This window comes from Elgaria multicarinata, chromosome 8 (assembly GCF_023053635.1).
Source record: "Elgaria multicarinata webbii isolate HBS135686 ecotype San Diego chromosome 8, rElgMul1.1.pri, whole genome shotgun sequence".
NCBI classification, from domain to species: domain Eukaryota; kingdom Metazoa; phylum Chordata; class Lepidosauria; order Squamata; family Anguidae; genus Elgaria; species Elgaria multicarinata.
In genome coordinates, this window is record NC_086178.1 from 10,519,863 (window position 1) to 10,538,956 (window position 19,094).

General features: G+C 44.3%; 1 protein-coding gene across 1 annotated transcript in view; it reads right to left on the minus strand.

The window, feature by feature from the left end:
- Nucleotides 1-1,296: 1,296 nt before the first annotated feature.
- LOC134402096 (cytochrome P450 2J5-like) overlaps nt 1,297-19,094 on the minus strand; it is a 53,738-nt gene continuing 35,940 nt past the window's right edge. Inside the window, exons 7-9 of the mRNA XM_063131426.1 lie at nt 6,266-6,453; nt 3,587-3,728; nt 1,297-1,487 (exon numbers count right to left, since the gene is read on the minus strand). Of these exons, the coding sequence (XP_062987496.1) occupies nt 1,297-1,487; nt 3,587-3,728; nt 6,266-6,453 (521 nt within the window). The remainder of the gene's footprint in view (nt 1,488-3,586; nt 3,729-6,265; nt 6,454-19,094) is intronic.

Below are 19,094 nucleotides of genomic sequence, written 5' to 3' on the forward strand. Positions count from 1 at the left end.
CTACTAGAATTCTTTGAGAGTGTCAACAAACATGTAGACAGGAGTGAACTTCCAAAAGGCTTTTGATAAAGTCCCTCACCAAAGACTCCTGAAGAAACTTAGCAGTCATAGAATAAAAGGAGAGGTCCTCTTATGGATCAGTAACTGGTTAAAGAATGGAAAGCAGAGAGTAGGAATACTTGATCCATGTGCAAAGGCAAAGATTTTAAAGAGAAGAGAAAATTTAGGTGTGCATGTAGGCTGCAGTAGAAATGGAGAAAATAAATGGTACCCAAGAATGTATTTGATGAAAAGGGTCCCCTCCCCCATCTTTGAAAGGCACAGAATAAGAAATGCCTAGTTTGTACATTGATGGTGCTATATAAATAATAATAATAATAATAATAATAATAATAATAATAATAATAATAATAATAATAATAATAGTTTCATAATTATCAGTATTGTCTCAGGTCTAACCCACTCTATTCTACTGGGAGGTGCAGAAATAATAGATAAACAAGTAAGTTGAAAGAAGTATATTTTATTGGCTCACCAGTTTCATCCCTTGTGTAATGTTTATGATGGGCCCATTCTTTGAGCCAGGCCAGAATTCCTGAATGACCTGAATGGACATGACAACTGGGTAAAGTTTCTATGAATTCAGTTTCTTTTGGATTCTCTGAAGCATGGATTAAGAGTTAAGTATAGTCTTGTCAAGACACATTGGCTGGAATATTTGTGAGTACATCTCCTCAACCTCTCCCTCTCCTCACAATCTACACATCCTCCTCCCCTTGCTCTCTCGTTCTTTAGCTCTTCTTCTGCCTCCTGCAACTTAGGATCGTTCAGTGGCTCTCTGCTCCATGAAAGCCCTTTCTGCTGGTCCCCAGGTAGCTGCAATCATAGTTGAAGCCAAATTCTGGGTCAGCCGGCAAGTGAGTGCTGACAATTCTGTTTGCCTTGACCAAGCCCCTACTATGGCCAGGAGAGATGGGGGATGCATTGATTAGCCCAGCCAGCTCACTCCAATCATACACAGAAAGAATTTAGCAAGTATCCATGAACAGGCAAAGTTGAGGTTGGGGGTTCTTAACAGAAAAGTAAGGAGCGAGAAATTTGTGATAATTAGTAAATACAAATCAGTCTCAGCAGCCATTAAGGAAACATCTTTGAACATGCTGCATCGAACCCCAGTGCAAATGGCTCATATCACCTCAGATGGGAAGTCTGACTGCTGGAGGGGGTGTTCCACCAGAGGCACATATTATCACCTCTGGCGGGAATGCCCGCGGGCTCAACAATTCTGGCATAAGATTACAATGAGCAACAACGGGGAACAGCACAGATTTTAAAAGGATGGGGTTGGCATGTGAACCCTATTACAGGATCTGGATTGAGTTTTTCCACTCCTTCTGGCTGCTGGAACCTGAATGCCCTCAGAAGGCTGGTCAAGACGATGAAGATCTCAATTCTTGCCAGCTGCTCTGCCAAACACACCCGAGCCCCTGTGGAGAAAGTAAAGCAAGGACAACCAATGAGTTACAATCTTTTAATGATGATGATGGTGAAGTATTTATTTATTCATTTATTTATTACCCACCTCTCCCTCTGGATCGAGGTGGGGAACAATGTTAAATACAGAGATTCTGTACCATGAAATGCAAAAGACTGCTTGAAAACATATAAAACTGGTACAATATTAAAATAACGATTGGACATCATTTGGGTAGGCCTGCCAGAAGAGATCAGTCTTTATGGCTTTCCTAAACTCAGAAAGATGGTTAAGTTGACGAATTTCTTCTCCAGAGCATTTATCCCAGCCTGGAATGAGATGTGCATCTGAGAAAGGAATGTGTTGGTAGCCTCTTCCCCACCTCACACCCCAAAGTAACCCATGAGGAACTGCCGCTCCTACACCTGCCCCCTCTATAACTCCCTTTTACTCTATTGGTTGTCATCCCCCAGACAGGCGTGGCTTTGACCCAGGCTCCACCAGTAGCTGACCCTGCTTGAATACAGTTTCAAAGCAAGCAAAATTACCAGACATACTTTAGGATGTGACGGTGGAATCAGCTACCTAGGGAGGTTGTGGGCTCTCCCACACTAGAGGCATTTAAGAGGCAGCTGGACAACCATCTGTCAGGGATGCTTTAGGGTGGTTTCCTGCATTGAGCAGGGGGTTGGACTCGATGGCCTTGTAGGCCCCTTCCAACTCTGCTTTTCTATGATTCTATGATTCTAGGACAGAGAAATGCATAGAGCATCTTAAATTAAACAATGGGGAACAGAGGGAATGGAACTGAGAAAGAGTGTAAGACTTTTCTACATGCGGCTGTTAATCCACTGTTAATTTGCTACAGCCACTTTGGGTTTCACTGTAGAATTGAAATCTGAGCACACTCTGAGTAGTGTTTTCTTTTGTGCTTTTATGTTACATAACCTCTAGCTGGCACTCAGGCATTGCTCAATAGCAGAAATACTTAAGAAGAAATGGCACTTCCTTTCGCTTTCTCAATTAAATACCATGACTAACCAAAATAGCAGCTGGGCACATTTGTCTTTTATATAGTAGCATCAAACAAAATAATAAACATTCCCAATGTCCCTCTTTTAACTATTTAAACCCATCCCCTTTCCCATTTCAATGCTGCATTTCCCCTGCAATAAATAAAACATCACTTAATGTTCTGGTTAGATACAGAAATTAAACTGGAAGGCAAATCATCATCTAGAGAACCTGAAACCAACCGTGAGTAGGGCATGACAAATGCAGAAAAAATGCCTCATGTAGAAAAGTTTTATGAGCTTCTGGCATTCAGAGGTGAAAGTACCAGGGAGGTTGTTTCTATTCTCTCATGGAAAAAGAAGAAACCTGATAGCTTTCAGCTATTCCACTAATACAGAATGCTGAACAATTCTACATGTTAAATGGTAATGTTTAGAATCTATTACTAAACAATCATTGCCCAAAGTCCAACACTAAAAATTATTATTATTATTATTATTATTATTATTATTATTTATATAGCACCATCAATGTACATGGTGCTGTACAGAGTAAAACAGTAAATAGCAAGACCCTACCGCATAGGCTTACAATCTAATAAAATCATAGTAAAACAATAAGGAGGGGAAGAGAATGCGAACAGGTACAGGGTAGGGTATGCACTTCAGAAGTAAGGGACGTGCACTTTGTAGATTACCACAGCCTAAATGGAGCAGATATAGCTTTGTACTTTGAAAATGAAAAAACCTCAGTATCTTTCAGTGCTGAAATGTTTGAGGAACAAGTTCAGACTGTGGTTTTGGGCTAAACTGAATTATATCTTATGAAAAGAACTGGGATTGTTTCAGCGTTGCCTGAAAGGAAGCCAGTTGGCATCTCTTGCATCTAACCCAGAAATCTGTGAATCACAATTACACAAAAACTTGTATTTTAACATATATTGTTGTTCCCTGCCTCGATCAAAATGGAGAGGCAGGTAAGAATTATAATAATAATAATAATAATAATAATAATAATAATAATAATAATAATTATTATTATTATTATTATTATTATTATCATCATCATCATTATGCAGGTCTGGATTTCTGCATTTACCTGCACCAAATGGTAAAAATTCTTCTCTATCTACAAAATTTCCATCCTTGTCCAAAAAATGGTTTGGGTTGAACACTTCAGGAGTCTTCCACACCTTTGGATCGGAAAGAACAGTGCGCAGATCTGGAAAAATAAATGCCCCCTGCGAGAAAAGAATGTTAGACACAGAATGAAGGCAGAACAGTACTTTTCAGGATTGTCCCCCACTGTCCCAGTACTAATCACTTGAGGACTCATGCCAGACTGGGTATCGGAAGTGCTGATGATGTTGGAGGAATCCAGTTGGATAGAGGAGCTCAACCATCGGATGAGGCGATCACTGTCCATCTAGTGGCGCTTGTTCATTCGCCTCCAGATGGGCTTTCCCGCAGGGCTCTGAGTGGTTTGAGGAGGGTTGGCCTCAACGGTAACCCTTATCCCGCCAGCTGCTGCTGCTGGGCTCCTAGTGGTTGGCCCTCTGGGTTACCGATTACTACAAGGGTGCCTGTGAAAGCTCACCAACTTACACCTCACACCCAATGCCCGCTCCTTTCTGCCTACCAAACAAATGTGACGAAACAGAAGCCAAATCAACCTATTTATACACCCTGCCGGTCTTACAGTGTGAAGTAGGTGGGGAAAAAACTCATAACCAAGTTAGATTATGAGCAAAAAATTCCTACTTGGCCTCTGAGAAGATGACCAGTGAATCCACACTGTTTACAGGGAAGGGAGGGAGGGAGCCGCACAGCAAAGAGGCAATTGGGAGGGGCCACCTGGCTTATATAGCCCTCAAGTCCCCTCCCAGTGCTTGCGCCACCTGACAATGGAGGAAGCCAATGGCTGGCCTCCACGGCTTGTCATACCACCCTCACCCGCAATTAGTCTCCCCACGCCCAGGCTTTGCCAGGCACGGCAGCAACACATTTGCACAACTGCACACATTTCAGCTGCATTTTGTGCCAATTATGCACATTTTGGACATAGTTTGCACAAATCCTGCCAACTAGCACAATTTGTGACCCCCATTTGTAGGGGGGCTACCTTTGTGCCTAGTCCAGAAACTTCAATTAGTCCAAAATGTGGCAGCCACGCTGGTCACTGGTACACCTAGGGGTGACCACATTACACCAGTTAAACCTTTAAAGCCTTACATGGTTTGGGTCCAGGCAACCTGTGGGGTCGCCTTCTCCTGTACAATCCACCTAGCACACTCAGGTCCTCTGGGAAGAATCTACTTCAGCTAGCAAAAACTTGATTAACAAGTGTTTTGTTTTACTGATTTTAAATTATATATTGTTTTAACTTGGTTTATGGTTTAATTTGTTTTAGCTGTGTATATTTATTGTTTTTATACTGTATGCCTTTATCTGTACGCCGCCCTGAGTTCTTATTGATATAGGGTGGGATATAAATATTCTAAATAAATAAATAAACTGTTGCTCTGAGTTCTCATCTGCTGCTCCCAGACTGTAGAATGGCCTGCCGGAGGAGATTCATCAACTTGACAGTCTTTTAGAATTTAAAAAATCAATAAAGACTGATCTATTCTGGCAGGACTATCCAGTGAAATTTTAGAATGTTTTAAGGATATTTTTAAGATGTTTTAAAGATGTTTTAATCATGTATGGTATGTTTTAATGTGTATTTTATATCATGTTTTTATACTGTTTGTTTTATACTTTGAATGGTTTTAGTTTTTGTGAACCACCCAGTAAACTTTGGCTATTGGGTGGTATAAAAATGCAAATAATAAATAAATAAATAAAAATAATAAAAATCTAAAAGATCAATAATAATAATAATAATAATAATAATAATAATAATAATAATAATGCACATAATGAGCACCCAGAATTCAGGGAATCTGCATGGCTCAACTCACAAAACTAGCTGAGTCAGCCGTTCTGCATTGGTCTGACATCTCCTAAAAGTAGCAGAATGCCCAGCAACAGACATATTCTGTAAAAATATGGTGCTATTCTACATAGTACTTGGGCAAAAGGAATAAAAACATTTCAGGGGAGTGTTTTCTTCAATCATTCGAACCTCTTCCTTTTTAAAAGCTTCCTATGTAGCCAATAGGGAGTCAACATCTCCCCCGCAACGCCCAATAAGGGAATTGACTCAGAGCATTCACTCATTTCATTCATTACATTTCTATACCACCCCATACTCGAAGCTCTCTGGGTGATTCACAAGCATTAAGGGAAACATCTCAAAATTTCCAAATATTTTCCCACCTCAACATTCCCCTGGGATGATGCCAGCATGTGCTTTTTGGTTTCACTTTTATTTGGGGTGGGGTGTGGGGTTAAGAGATGGGGAGGCTGGCCTGCGTCGCTGCGATTTCTTGCAGAAGCAGGATTTAAAAGGGAAAGGATGGACTTAAGCCGCCGGGTGTAGCCACTGCTGTTCTTCAAATCATTTCACCTCCTCCTTGAAATAACCAGAATACCCCTTTCCTAGTTGCAATCAGTGCAAGGGAAGATGGGGGGGGGGGGGTAGGAAGTGGGGGTGGGAGTTCGGCCTTAGATCTCAGACTTCCTTTCCATAATAAAGGCTGGATATTTACAGCTATATCTTTGAAAACTTTCAGATTTGTATTTTTGAACCCATAAGAAAGGAGTCCAATGTTTCTGAAGCTCCACAATCCTGAGATACAGGATTGTGACTATGAGCATTCACTGTATTCTGTACCTTCGGAATGAGATAACCGTTCACTTTCACATCCTTTGAACATCGTCTTGATCCCCCAAATAATAAGACATATTTTGAACGCTGCATCTCGTGAATCACAGCATTAGTGTAGGGAAGTTCCTTTCTATCTTCGTAGCAGATTGAACGTGATGAACCAAAAACATCTTCTATCTCCTTGTAGACTTTATCTGAGAAAAAAATGAAAATGGAAGCTTTAGATTGCATATCACTTTTTATTTCATAAAGCTTCAAAAGTCATTGACAAATATTTATTCTACATTAAATCATTCCATTTAATTCTCTTAGTGAATCACATACTAAAATTAGTGTATTATTTATTTGTTTATTTATTTCTTTATTACATTTCTAAGCACCCCAACAGCTGAAACACTTTTATCCCACTTTTTCCTCTAAAGACACCAAAAAACATACATTTCTCCTTACCACCCCCATTACATAACTTGTGAGGAAAGTTAGGTTGATAAAAACAGACTGACCCAAGGTCGTCCGAGTAAGTTTCATGGTTGTGTGGGGATATTTTATTCATTAACAATTCTAATATACTGCTTCATATAACAAAATCACTAAGTGGTTTACATGCCAAGGTATTAAAAATCATTATTAAAACACACAGTTAAGAAACAATTCTGAAGCTTGGTTTCTCATTCAGACACACTAACCACTACTTTGCTGAACTGAGCTGCACAGCTTGAACCTGGGGGATCCCCCAGGGAGCCGAGCTCAGGGTGGCCCCAAGCAGAGCTGAGGAGGCACCAACATCGCACTTGCAACAGGCTCAATCAGCCTTCTGGGTAGCCTGCAAAGGTGACCATGAGGGTGGAGGGAGGGGCACCAAAGGCACCCCTTGCCCAGAGTGCTATGTTTCCTAAGGCTGGACCTCTCCTGACCTAAGGTAGGTTGAAACACCAGTGCTATCACTATAGAAATATATTGTAAATATAATTAGAACTAGGTTCCCAAATGTATGTTTGAACTAAAGTTGAGTTCCATTTTTATGAAATCTACTGCACTACATTTCAATGCTGTTAAACCTGTAAGAGTTGTTACAATTGTGAATTCTTAGTTTATCACTCTTTATAAACAGTTTTATTGAGGCAGTGTTTTCGTATTTTGTGCAGTATGATAGGCCATACTGGTTCTGGCCTCTTAATGATCATTCGTAATCTCATATACATATAGGTCAGTTCCATTTCATTAAGAAAGGTTCTAGGGACGTAGGAGGTTGCCTTATTCTGCAGGCCGTAGGTCCATCTAGCCCAGTATTCTTGACACTGGCCTTAGCTAAACCTAAGGATTATCTCAGACAAATGAAGGGGTCATCCTGGCCTGCTCCCAGGATCCCCTGTGTGTCATTTGGATGCACAGGGATAATCCCGGGACAATCCTGGGATATAGGCCTTGTCTAGCAAGGCCACTGACTGGAAGCACCTCTCCATGGATTTCAGGCAGGATTCTTTCCTCACTCAACCTGAAGAAGCCAGGTATTCAACCTGGGAACTTCATGCAAAGCATGTGCTCTGTCGTACTGAGCTATCCACACACACAAACATCAGATTTAGGGGGCACAATCAGAATTAAAGCTAAATGAGATTTTTAAGAACATAAGAAGTACCATGCTGGATCAGACCAAGGGTCCATCTAGGCCAGCTTTTCACACACTGACCAACCAACTGTTGATCAGGGATAAACAAAGCAGGGGGTGGAGCCTAGCAGCTGAAAAATGCAGTAAAGTTCTTCTAAGCTCCGGGTGCCGAAGCCTAGAAACGCACTTATCTCCATATGATAAGCATGGCAAAGTGAGTAAAATTATTAGCAGTTTTAAGAATCCTCTGTGAATTGGAAACTTTTAAAAAATTCTTCTCATTGAAGCCGAGAAAGAAGATATAAATTAGTTTCAATTTGGCTGTGGCTGAGAAGGGGGGAATCGAATGGAGGGAACTAGAAGAAGAAATAACTTTGCTCTGAATGGGACGCTGACAGATTTAATTGAGAGTGTTATATTCTTATTTGATAAATATAAACTGAAGGCAAGCGTGGAGAGAGGATATAAATTAACCCACTCTGGAAAGAAGTTGGTGGAGAGGGGAAGGAGGGGGTGACTGAGAGAGTGGTTAGCAGTAATCTAAAGCATCGAAATTTAAGTGCCAAAAAAGAACAAGACTAAAAAAAAAAAACCAGTTTGGACCAGAACTAAAAATCACCCTTCTGATAAATCAGTGGCTAGATTAGTTAAAGAAGAAGCTGTGTTAGATGCTCCTGAAACAGATTTACAAGCTAAGGAAGAAGGGGAGAATATGGCAGGCAAAATGGCACAGAAAAGCATTAATAATCATTCAGACAAGGTTGCTGGCACATGCTGGCCAAGTTTGCAGAAATGATGGAAAGAAATAATGAAGTTTTAATCCAAAAGATGGAGGAAAAAAATAAAGCAGCAAATGATTTGATGGTGAAGGAAGTGTTGACTAGAGTGAATAAATCATTGCTGGAGATGAAGAAGGAACTGGAGCAAACAAAGACACAAGTGCAGCAATTATAGAATCAAGTGGATGTGAATCAATAACAGTTGAACCAACAAAATATGAGTTTTGAATATCATGAATTGTGACTGATCTGTTTGGAAGGCCAATCTAGAAGGCCAAATTTGTGCTTAAGAAGTTTTCCTGAATTGCAGGGCGAGAATTTGATAACTATTATTATGCGATGGTTTCAGGAGCAGGCTGCCGACCTAGATTGGGCTGCGCTTGATCTGGAAAGAGTACACCAGGTGGCTGGAGGAAGAACCAGAGCGATGCCTCGTGATATTTTGGTTAGATTTGCAAACTATTTAAAAAGGAGTTTATTAAGGGAATCAGACAGATGACAACGTTGTTGTATCAAGAAACACCAGTCCAAATCTACAATGATTTGTGCTCACAAACCATCGAATGGAGGAGAAGTGTCAGACCAATAATAGCAAAGCTTAAGAGGGAGGGGCTTGCATATTCTTGGGGATACCTGGTGTTTCTGAGATTTTCTTATAAAGGGAGACAACATAGAATAATGTTGGTGGAGCAGGGAATGGCCAAGCTGTGGGAATTTAATGTAGATTTAATGTATTAAAGAGTAAAAGAGATGGAAAAGGGAGATATGTTATGGTACAGGGGTAAATGGCGGGAGAGTATCATACTTTAGTTAATATTTATGCCAATAATGAGAAGCAAAGTCATTTCTATAAGGAAGTATTTAGGGAAATGGAAGAAATAAAAAAGGACATGTAATAGTGGCTGGATAGTTCAGTATGGTGATGGATAACATTTCTGACAAGTCAAACCCCACCGCTCGAGAAAGAAGGAATAATATCACAAGTTTAAATAAATTGATAAAGGAAAAGGACTTGACAATAAGGGGGGCGAGGAAAAATATACCTTTTACTCATCAGTTCATCACAGCTTTTCAAGGATAGACTATATTTTTGTCTCAAAAGGGTTAGCACTAAAAGTGTGTAATACAGAGGCAGGGGTAAACAAGGTAACAGACCACGCATTAGTAAACATGGATTTTAAAGTGAGGAGAGACTACAGAGAAGCTAATAGATGGAAGTTAAATACTAGAATATTAAAATATGAAAAGATAGTGGAGAAGATGGGGAAAGAGTTACAGGAGCTATGGGAAATTAACAATAATGGGGAATGTCTCCCACCAGTGCTGTGGGATACAATGAAGGTGGTAGCTAGGGGGATCTGTATTAGAGAAACTTGTAAATTAAGGAGACAACAAGAGGAGAAACAGAAAAAATTGGAGGAAGAAATTATAAAGTTGGAAGGGGAGTATTTGCAATGTAGAGATAAACAGACATTAATAAAATTACAAGTGAAAAAGAAGGAATTAGAAAACAGAAACCTAAAGGAAGTTCAGAGGAATCTGGTTTATTTAAAAAGGGAGTTTTTTGAGAAAGGAATTCTAAGACTCTGGCCAAGGCTACACAGGGGAGGAAGGCAAAGAATTTAATAGAGATAGTTAAGGACAAAATGGGGAAGTCATGTAATGCGATGAGAGAAAAAATAAAGATTTTTCTAGAATTCTACCAGGATTTATATAAGGAAGGAGACACACCAATGACAAGAATTAGCAGCTATATACAAAAGCATATAAAGACAATATTGAAGGGGGAGGATAGAGATTTAATGGAACGGTTTATCACAGGAAGAGAAATAAAAGAGGTCATAGATAAATTAAAAGGGGGAAATCCCCCCCATTACAGATGGATTGGGATCGGAGTATTATAAAATATTCAAAAAGATATTAGTGTCGAAATTAATGAAACTATATAATGGAATAATCGAAGATAAGATTCCACCATCTTGGGAGCAGTCAATAATTATATTAATTCCAAAACCAGATAAGGATTTGACAGTTCCAGATTCATATAGATCTATTTCTTTAATTAATCAAGATGCAAAAATCTTAACAGCTATAATGCCAAAACGAATGAACACATTTATATGTAACTATATTGGAAAAGATCAGTGTGGTTTCGTAGCAGGAAGACAAATGCATAACTTGGTGGGAAGGTTTTTAAACTTAATGCAGGAGATAAAAAAGGGAAAGCTGAGGGCCAGAATAATAGCTTTAGATATATTTAAAGCCTTTGACTGTGTGGGCTGGCCAGTATTATTATTATTATTTATTTATTTATTTATTTATTTATTTATTTATTTATTTATATAGCACCATCAGTGTACATGGTGCTGTACAGAGTAAAACAGTAAGATAGCAAAACCCTGCCGCTTAGGCTTACATTCATTAAAGATAGTAATAGAAATGATGGGATTTGGGGAAAGATTTAAAGGGTTAATAGATCAATTGTATTCATGACATTTAGATTCAATAGTGGTAGATGACGGTGTGACAGAAAAAATACAACTAGCCCGAGGGACATGACAAGGTTGCCCACTTTCACCGGTTTTATTTGTATTGGTTATAGAACTATTGGCGAATGTGATTAGAGAAGATGAAGCCATTGAAGGGATAGGAAGGGAGGAGGAAATTATAATAAATATGTTTGCAGATGATACGGTATTAACAATTAAGAATCCAATGAAGGAAATGAATAGAATAAAACATCATCTGAGTGAATTTGGGGAGGTGACAGGATTAAAAATAAATTGGATGAAGTCAGAGGTGATGCTGTTTAATTATAGTAAAAAAGAAGAGAGTGGGAGAGAAAAGAGAAAAAATGAAAGTTAAAAAAAAATTAGATATTTTTGAATTAGGATTACTAGGAATTTAGAGGATATGGAAAAGGAAAATTTAAACAGTTTGAAACAGGAAGTCAGGAGCAAATTAGAGAAATATAAAAAGATAAATTTATCATGGTTTGGAAGAATAGCACTTATAAAATTGAGGATCTTACCAAAAATAAATTTCATATTTAGAATGATGCCAATAAAGATAACAGAAAAAGAAATAAAAAGTTTTCAAATTATAGTAAATGATTTTTGTAATGGAGACAGAAAGGCGAGACTTAATAAAAAAAGTTGGTATGTAATGCAGAAAAAAGGAGGGCTAGGGCTCCCACACTTAAAGTTATACTGTGTAGCTAATAGGTTGAGACATGTGGTAGAAAGTATGATAGGAATAGGAGATTTAAGCTGGTTAGAAGACAGAAAGGGAGATGATATAGAATGGAAATTAGAAAACATATTTTTTAGAGATTTTGCCAAAGAATGGGGGGAAGAAATAGAGAACCCCCTTTTAAAAAATCACTGGGAAATCTGGCAAATATATAAAAAGGATTTAGTCCTGAACTAAATTATTGGGGACTAATAATTACTAAATTATTAGTCCCCAATAACACCAGTGATAATAATGAGGAACTTTCCAGAGTTTTTTTTAAAAAAGGTTTGGGAAAATGTTTAAAAGAAGGAAAGGTACTGAAGTTAAGAGACTGGATAGAAAAGATGAAAACTAGGTAAGAAATAAAGGAGAGATTAAAAGAGAAAAATATATCGTGGTTTAATTGTATTCAATTAGAACAGTGGACAAAGAAATGGTTAAAAGTAGGGGTGTGCACAGACCCCCCGCTCCACTTCACTTCCAGATCCGCAATTTTTGGATCGGACCGCTTTGCCCCGCCCCCGCTCCGCCCATGTCCGCTCTGCTTCGCTCGGAGCTCCGGATCCGGATCGGAGCTCCGTTTCCCCCCCCATAGGGTTGCATTGAAAGCTAAAAAAGTAAACAACTTTTTTTCTGTTCAAGTTAGAAACCTCATGTTTGGCACCATGACACCTCATGGGGGTATACACATGCATGCCAAGTTTCAAGGCAATCCCATCATCCACTGATTTTTGGGGAATTTTTGAAAATCGGGCACCCCATTCACACCCCTTTTGCACGCTTAAAATCTCAAACTCACCACCATGAGAGGTTATCCAGGGACACACACGCATGCCCAGACTCAAGGCAGTCTCATCATCCCCTGATTTTTGGCGCGGCTCTAACCTCTAACGCACCACCCATAACCCTAATTCACACCCCTTTCGATAGCTCCATCAATTTGCACGTTAGAAACCTCAAACTCAGCACAATGATAGCTTATCCACGTGTCCAAATGGACTCCAAGTTTCAAGGCAATCCCATCTTCCCCTGATTTTTGGGGAATTTATGAAAATCGGGCACCCCATTCACACCCCTTGGGATAGCTCCGTCAATTTGCATGTTAGAAACCTCAAACTCACCACCATGATAGCTTATCCATGTGTCCACAGGGACGCCCAGACTCAAGGCAGTCCCATCATCCCCTGATTTTTGGCGCGGCTTAACTCACCCCAAATCAAGTCCCATTCTACAACTACGTCAATTTGCACGTCAGAAACCTATCCTTTGGTCCCATGACAGCTTACCCATGTGTCCACATGGACGCCTAGTTTCAAGGCAATCCCATCATGCCCTGATGTTAGGGGAAGTTTTGAAAATCAGGCACTCCAGTATGTCAGGAATTTAAAGTTGCAATGCAGACAGCTCAATGGGGCCAGTTCCAAGGAAATCCCAACATGCCACTAAATCTTCTTGCACATTTGAAAAATGGATTATTGAACTTGATAAAGTCTAAGTGAGCGCAGGAAGGACTTCCCTCCTGAGTCAAAGCAAGACACATACACCATCCCTGCAAGGCGGGAAGGAGAGAAGGAAGGGAAGGCAGGCAGCCAGGCAGGCAGGCAGGCAGGAAGGCAGGCAGCATGCATTGTAGTGCCGCAAGGATGGCTTGAGCACTAACGCATAGCAAACCAACCCGTAAGCGGGCGCAAGGAGCAAGTGAGGCAAAGATGGCTGGTTGTTTCTTTCTAAGCCAGCAATTACGCATTGAGGGGCACAGAGGAGGACAACTGGGAGCAAGCGTGCCGGAGGGTGCTGGGCACGAACCGCAAAGCCCATCTCCCAGGCACCAGGTGGGCAGAGAGGCAGGCAGAGCAGGCGAGGAGTCAGTCCTGGCAGATGCCCCACCACAGCAGCACCCCGGGGGAGGCGGGCAGACAGGCAGGCAGGCAGGCAGGCATGGGTTGGCGGACCTTGCACAAGTAAGCCATAGATCTGCGGGGGAGTCAGTCCCAGCAGATCCAGCTACCTCACAAGGATGGCTCACAGGCAGGCGGGCAGGCGCATCCACTGTAGTGGCTGTGCTCAACTCGGCGCACTACAAGACGAGTTGAAGTGAGAGCTCACTTCTCAGGAAACTTAAACTGTCCGTACGCATGAAGTGGCTGTGCTACGGGTGATCGGTGCATTACTGGAGCTTAGCTTTTTCTCAGAGGGGAAGTCCATGAGTTGAAGTGACAGCTTGCTTCTCAAAGAGAGGGTTACAGCGGAAGAGGGGTGGGAAGAGACCGGGGAGAGAAGCTGGACCAGCTGCTGCGACTAGTCCTCACCCTCATCCTGGAAGACCACAGCATCCACAGGAGTGGCTGTGGTGAAGTCAATGACTCTCATGAATTGAAGTGAGACCTCACTTCTCAGAAAACTTAAACTGTCCATATGCACTAAGTGGCTGTGCTACGGGCGATCGGTCGACTGCTGGAGCTTAGCTTTTTCTCTGAGGGGAAGTCCATGAGTTGAAGTGACAGCTTGCTTCTCAAAGAGAGGGTTACAGTGGAAGAGGGGTGGGACGAGACCGGGGAGAAAAGCTGGACCAGCTTCTGCTACTAATCCTCACCCACATCCTGGAGGACCACAGCATCCAACACAAAGTGGCTGTGGTGAAATCAATGGCTGTCATGAGTTGAAGTGAGAGCTCACTTCTCAGAAGTCCATGACTTGAAGTGAGTGACAGCTTGCTTCTCAAAGAGAGGGTTACAGCGGAAGAGGGGTGGGACGAGACCGGGGAGAGAGCCACGGCCAGCTGCGCCTCCACCGTAGGGGCTGTGCTCAAGTGTCTGAACTTGAAGTTGAAGTGAGAGCTCACTTCTCAGATAACTTTAATTGCTCCATCTGAGACTGGGGAGAGAAGTTCGACCAGCTGCTGCAACTAATCCTCCTCACCCACATCCTGGAGGACCAAAGCATCCACCGAGAAGTGGCTGTGGTGAAGTCAATGGCTGTCATGAGTTGAAGTGAGAGCTCACTTCTCAGATAACTTTGCTCCATATGAGACTGGGGAGAGAAGCTCGACCAGCTGCTGCAACTAATCCTCCTCACCCACATCCTGGAGGACCAAAGCATCCACGAGAAGTGGCTGTGGTGAAGTCAATGGCTGTCATGAGTTGAAGTGAGAGCTCACTTCTCAGAAAACTTAAACTGTCTGTACGCACTAAGTGGCTGTGCTACAGGAGATCGGTCGACTGCTGGAGCTTGGCTCGCGCACATAGGGGAAGTCCATGAGTTGAAGTGACAGCTTGCTTCTCAAAATCACCTGACTGGATCACGAATAGTGCATCTGATCCCTGAGCTCTCCAAAGGGCGACTCGTGGACTGCTGGAGTTAACCTCCCTCAATTGGGGAGTGACGGGCAAGCGGGCATGGTCAGGTAGGCATGGGCTGGTGGGCACAAAGGAGCTGGTACCTTGCACAGGTATGCCATAGATCTCTGGGGAAGTGAGTCCCAGCAGATCCAGCTACCTCACAAGGACAGCTCCCAGGCAGGCGGGAATGGGCAGGCAGGCAGGTAGGCAGGTGGGCATGGGCAGGCAGGCAGGCAGGCGGGCAAGCATGGGCCGGTGGGCACAAAGGAGCTGGTACCTTGCACAGGTATGCCATAGATCTCTGGGGGAGTGAGTCCCAGCAGATCCAGCTACCTCACAAGGACAGCTCCCAGGCAGGCGGGCATGGGCAGGCAGGCAGGCAGGCAGCTGGGCAAAAAGGAGCTAGTAGTTACTGAAGCAGTTACTTTGAGTGTGGAAGATTTGTGTGCAGGCTTGGAGCACATTAACGTTGCTGCTGGATGCAAAGTGGAAGTGTTGGATGACATGGAAAAACCAAGCCTCAGCCAGAACCTTCCAAAGGGCAACCCGTGGACTGATGGAGTTTTCCTCCTGTTCCCGGTGGCTGGGACGGGTCTCGGCTTCTCAAAGCCATGGCACTGGTGTTTATGCACTGCAGCTTCTCCTACGAGAGCTGTCCCACCGACGACCGGTGCCTTACTGGAGCTTAGCTTTTTGTCTGAGGGGAACTCCATGAGTTTAAGTGACAGCTTGCTTCTCAAAGAGGGGTGGGATGAGACTGAGGAGAGAGAACAGAGCATCCACCATAGTGGCTCTTCAATGACAGAGCTTCAGGAAGAAGTGAAGTGACAGCTCACTTCTCAGAACACTTTAACTGTCCGTACGCACAAATTGGCTGTCCCACGGACGACTGGTGCCTTACTGGAGCTCAGCTTTTTCTCAGAGGGGAACTCCATGAGTTTAAGTGACAGCTTGCTTCTCAAAGAGGGGTGGGATGAGACTGAGGAGAGAGAACAGAGCATCCACCATAGTGGCTCTTCAATGACAGAGCTTCAGGAAGAAGTGAAGTGACAGCTCACTTCTCTGAACACTTTAACTGTCCGTAGGCACTAATTGGCTGTCCCACGGACGACCGGTGCCTTACTGGAGCTCAGCTTTTTCTCAGAGGGGAACTCCATGAGTTTAAGTGACAGCTTGCTTCTCAAAATCAGAAGCCTAGTCGAGTAGTCCACTTGATCCCTGAGCTCTCCAAAGGGCGACCCGTGGACTGCTGGAGTTTAACCTCCCTCAATTGGGGAAGTGAATGAGTTTCAGTGAAAGGTTGCTTCTCAAAGGCGAGGACTCTCCTGTTCCATTTTCGCAGCGAGACAGGCAGCTGCACAAACACTCACAACCACACACACAATGACAGCTTTTGCACAGAGCCTCATGAGCTGAGGTGACAGCTTGCTTCTCAAAACCATACTTCTGGGTCCGGGAGTACGTCTTCCACTGCCAGGGCACTCCAAAGGGCGACCCGTGGACTGCTGGAGAGAGGCAGCCTGGCTAGTGCTGGTGGTGCCAGGCATTGCCTTGCCCCCTGCTTGCACCTCACCCAAACACATGCAGTCAATCATGGAGTCTTTTGGAACTGGGTGGAAAACTATCCAGATGAGTTTAATAAGCTGTACCAGACGCCACAGAAATGAAATGAAATTGAGTGTGGTGCTTTGCCCTCACATAGTCACACACACACACACACGGACGGTGACAAACTCTGCCTACAGCTTTTGTAGAGGCTCATGATGCCCACCAGGCAGGAAGTATTCTGGGGAAGATTCAGCCTGGCAGTGCCTGCTACGTCGTCTACTGTGGTAGTAAGGAAGAGATAGCCTGAATTTGACGGAGTGAACTGAATTGTGGAAGGACTACAGCCTGCCTGCCTGTATGTAAGGCGAAGAAGGCATGACCTTACTGAGAGAGACGAATCGAATGATTCAGAGTTGATGTTGTGAACTGAAACACAGCCACTAAATAATAATAATAATAATAATAATAATAATAATAGTAATAATAATAATAATAGTAATAATAATAATTAAGAAGAAGAAGAAGAAGAAAAAGCCTGCCTGCCTGCCTGAACTGTAGTCTGCCTGCCAACCGAAGGAGAGGTGGAATTAAAGGGAGGGGAGCCTGCCTGTCACTCCCACGAGGGCTTGAGGGTGGGGTATCCCAGCAGGGGCAAATTGCTCTTCAGAAAGACCAGCTGCTCCACCAAGTCCGGCTCCAAGCGAGAGCGGTGAGGGGTTACTATGTCGCCCGCCATAGAGAAGACCCTCTCACTTGGAACACTGGTGGGTGGGCAGCTGAGTCGTTCCATGGCCACCCGCGCCAGATCCGGCCAAATCTGGCGGCGGGATGACCAGTAGGCCAGGGGGTCCATGGTGCATTCCTCCATGGGCTCTGCAGGGTAACGCTTCACGGCGGTTGCAGCGTCATCCTGGCCGGTGGCTGGGGAAGGTCTCTGCCCAAACACGGCGTGCAGAGCCTCTGCCCAATACCCCTGGCCTGTGCTGCTGCTGGGAGGGATGCAGGTGAGGCTGCGGGGAGTGGTGGCCTGCTTTTCTGCCTCACTCTGCCCCACCCTCTTGGCCCGTGCCGCCCGCACTTCGCCCACCAGCATTTCCACCCAGTGCTGCCTGCTATTTGGCCCACAAAGCCCATCTTTCACACGAGGGTCGCACATGGCTGCCAACATGTGGACCCTGTCTGTTTGGATGGGCTCCAGCCTCCGCGTCAGGCCGTCCCTCAGCCTAGTCACTGCTTCGCGGACCTCGGGCTCGAAGCGCCTGCCGGTGACGGGATCCTTGTACTCCAGAAACTCGCCCATCTGTTTCTGGAGATGCCTGCATACAGGGATCACCTGGCTGAGGAGGGCAGAGCTAGTGCTCAGGGTCTCGGTGGCCTTAAGGAACGGCTTGAGGTCCGCCACCAGCTGGGACATGGCGTCCCACTGCTGCTTGCCCAGGGCTGGGTAGACGCCCATGTCCCTGACCCTGAACAAGTCGTGGATGGCACGCTGTTGCTCCACCATATGCTCCAGCATCAGGTAGGTGGAGTTCCAGCGTGTCACCACGTCTTGCACTAGCCTGTGCTGCGGGAGATTCAACTCCTCCTGCTTCTCCCGCAGCAAGCGACTGCCCTTGACGCTGTGGTGGAAATGCCCTGCCACCTTTCTGCAGCTCTCCAGGAGGTTACGGATCCCGGACAGGGGACCGAGGTTGGCCTTGGTGCCCATCCCAAGGCCATCCCTCACCACAAGGTTCAAGACGTGCGCGATGCAGCGGACGCCCTCGAATCCGCCGTTGTGCACCGCCTTCACCATGTTGGGTCCCCCGTCCGTGACCATGTAACCGCGGGTGTCCTTCTGCCCAAGCTAGCCACCCATCCACCATGCGGTTCATGGCCTCCGTAATCTCCCCTGCCGTGTGGGACTGGTCCATCACTTGTGTGTGGAGGAGGGCCCAGCAGTAGCCCTCCTTGCCAGTCCCTCTAGTGTTGGATGATGCTTCCTGCCCCACGGCTGCCCACCAGTGAGCTGTCAGGGACAGGTAAGCGTGCACTCCCCCCTCACTGGACCAAATGTCTGAGGTGAAGTGCACCATCTGTGCCTCCGCCTGGCACAGATGACCCAGCACTAACTCCCTGCATGAACGGTACAGGAAAGGCACCACCCGCCTGCTCAGGGTGGTGCGACACGGCAGCTTATAGTATGGCACCACAAGCGGCATCAGCCTCTTGAAGCCTATGTTGTCGACGAGGCTGAATGGCTGCTCGTCCAACGCCACCATCTCACCGATGCAGGTGGTGATCTGGGTGGGCGTTGGAAAACGCCATCTTGTGGGTCCATACTTCCC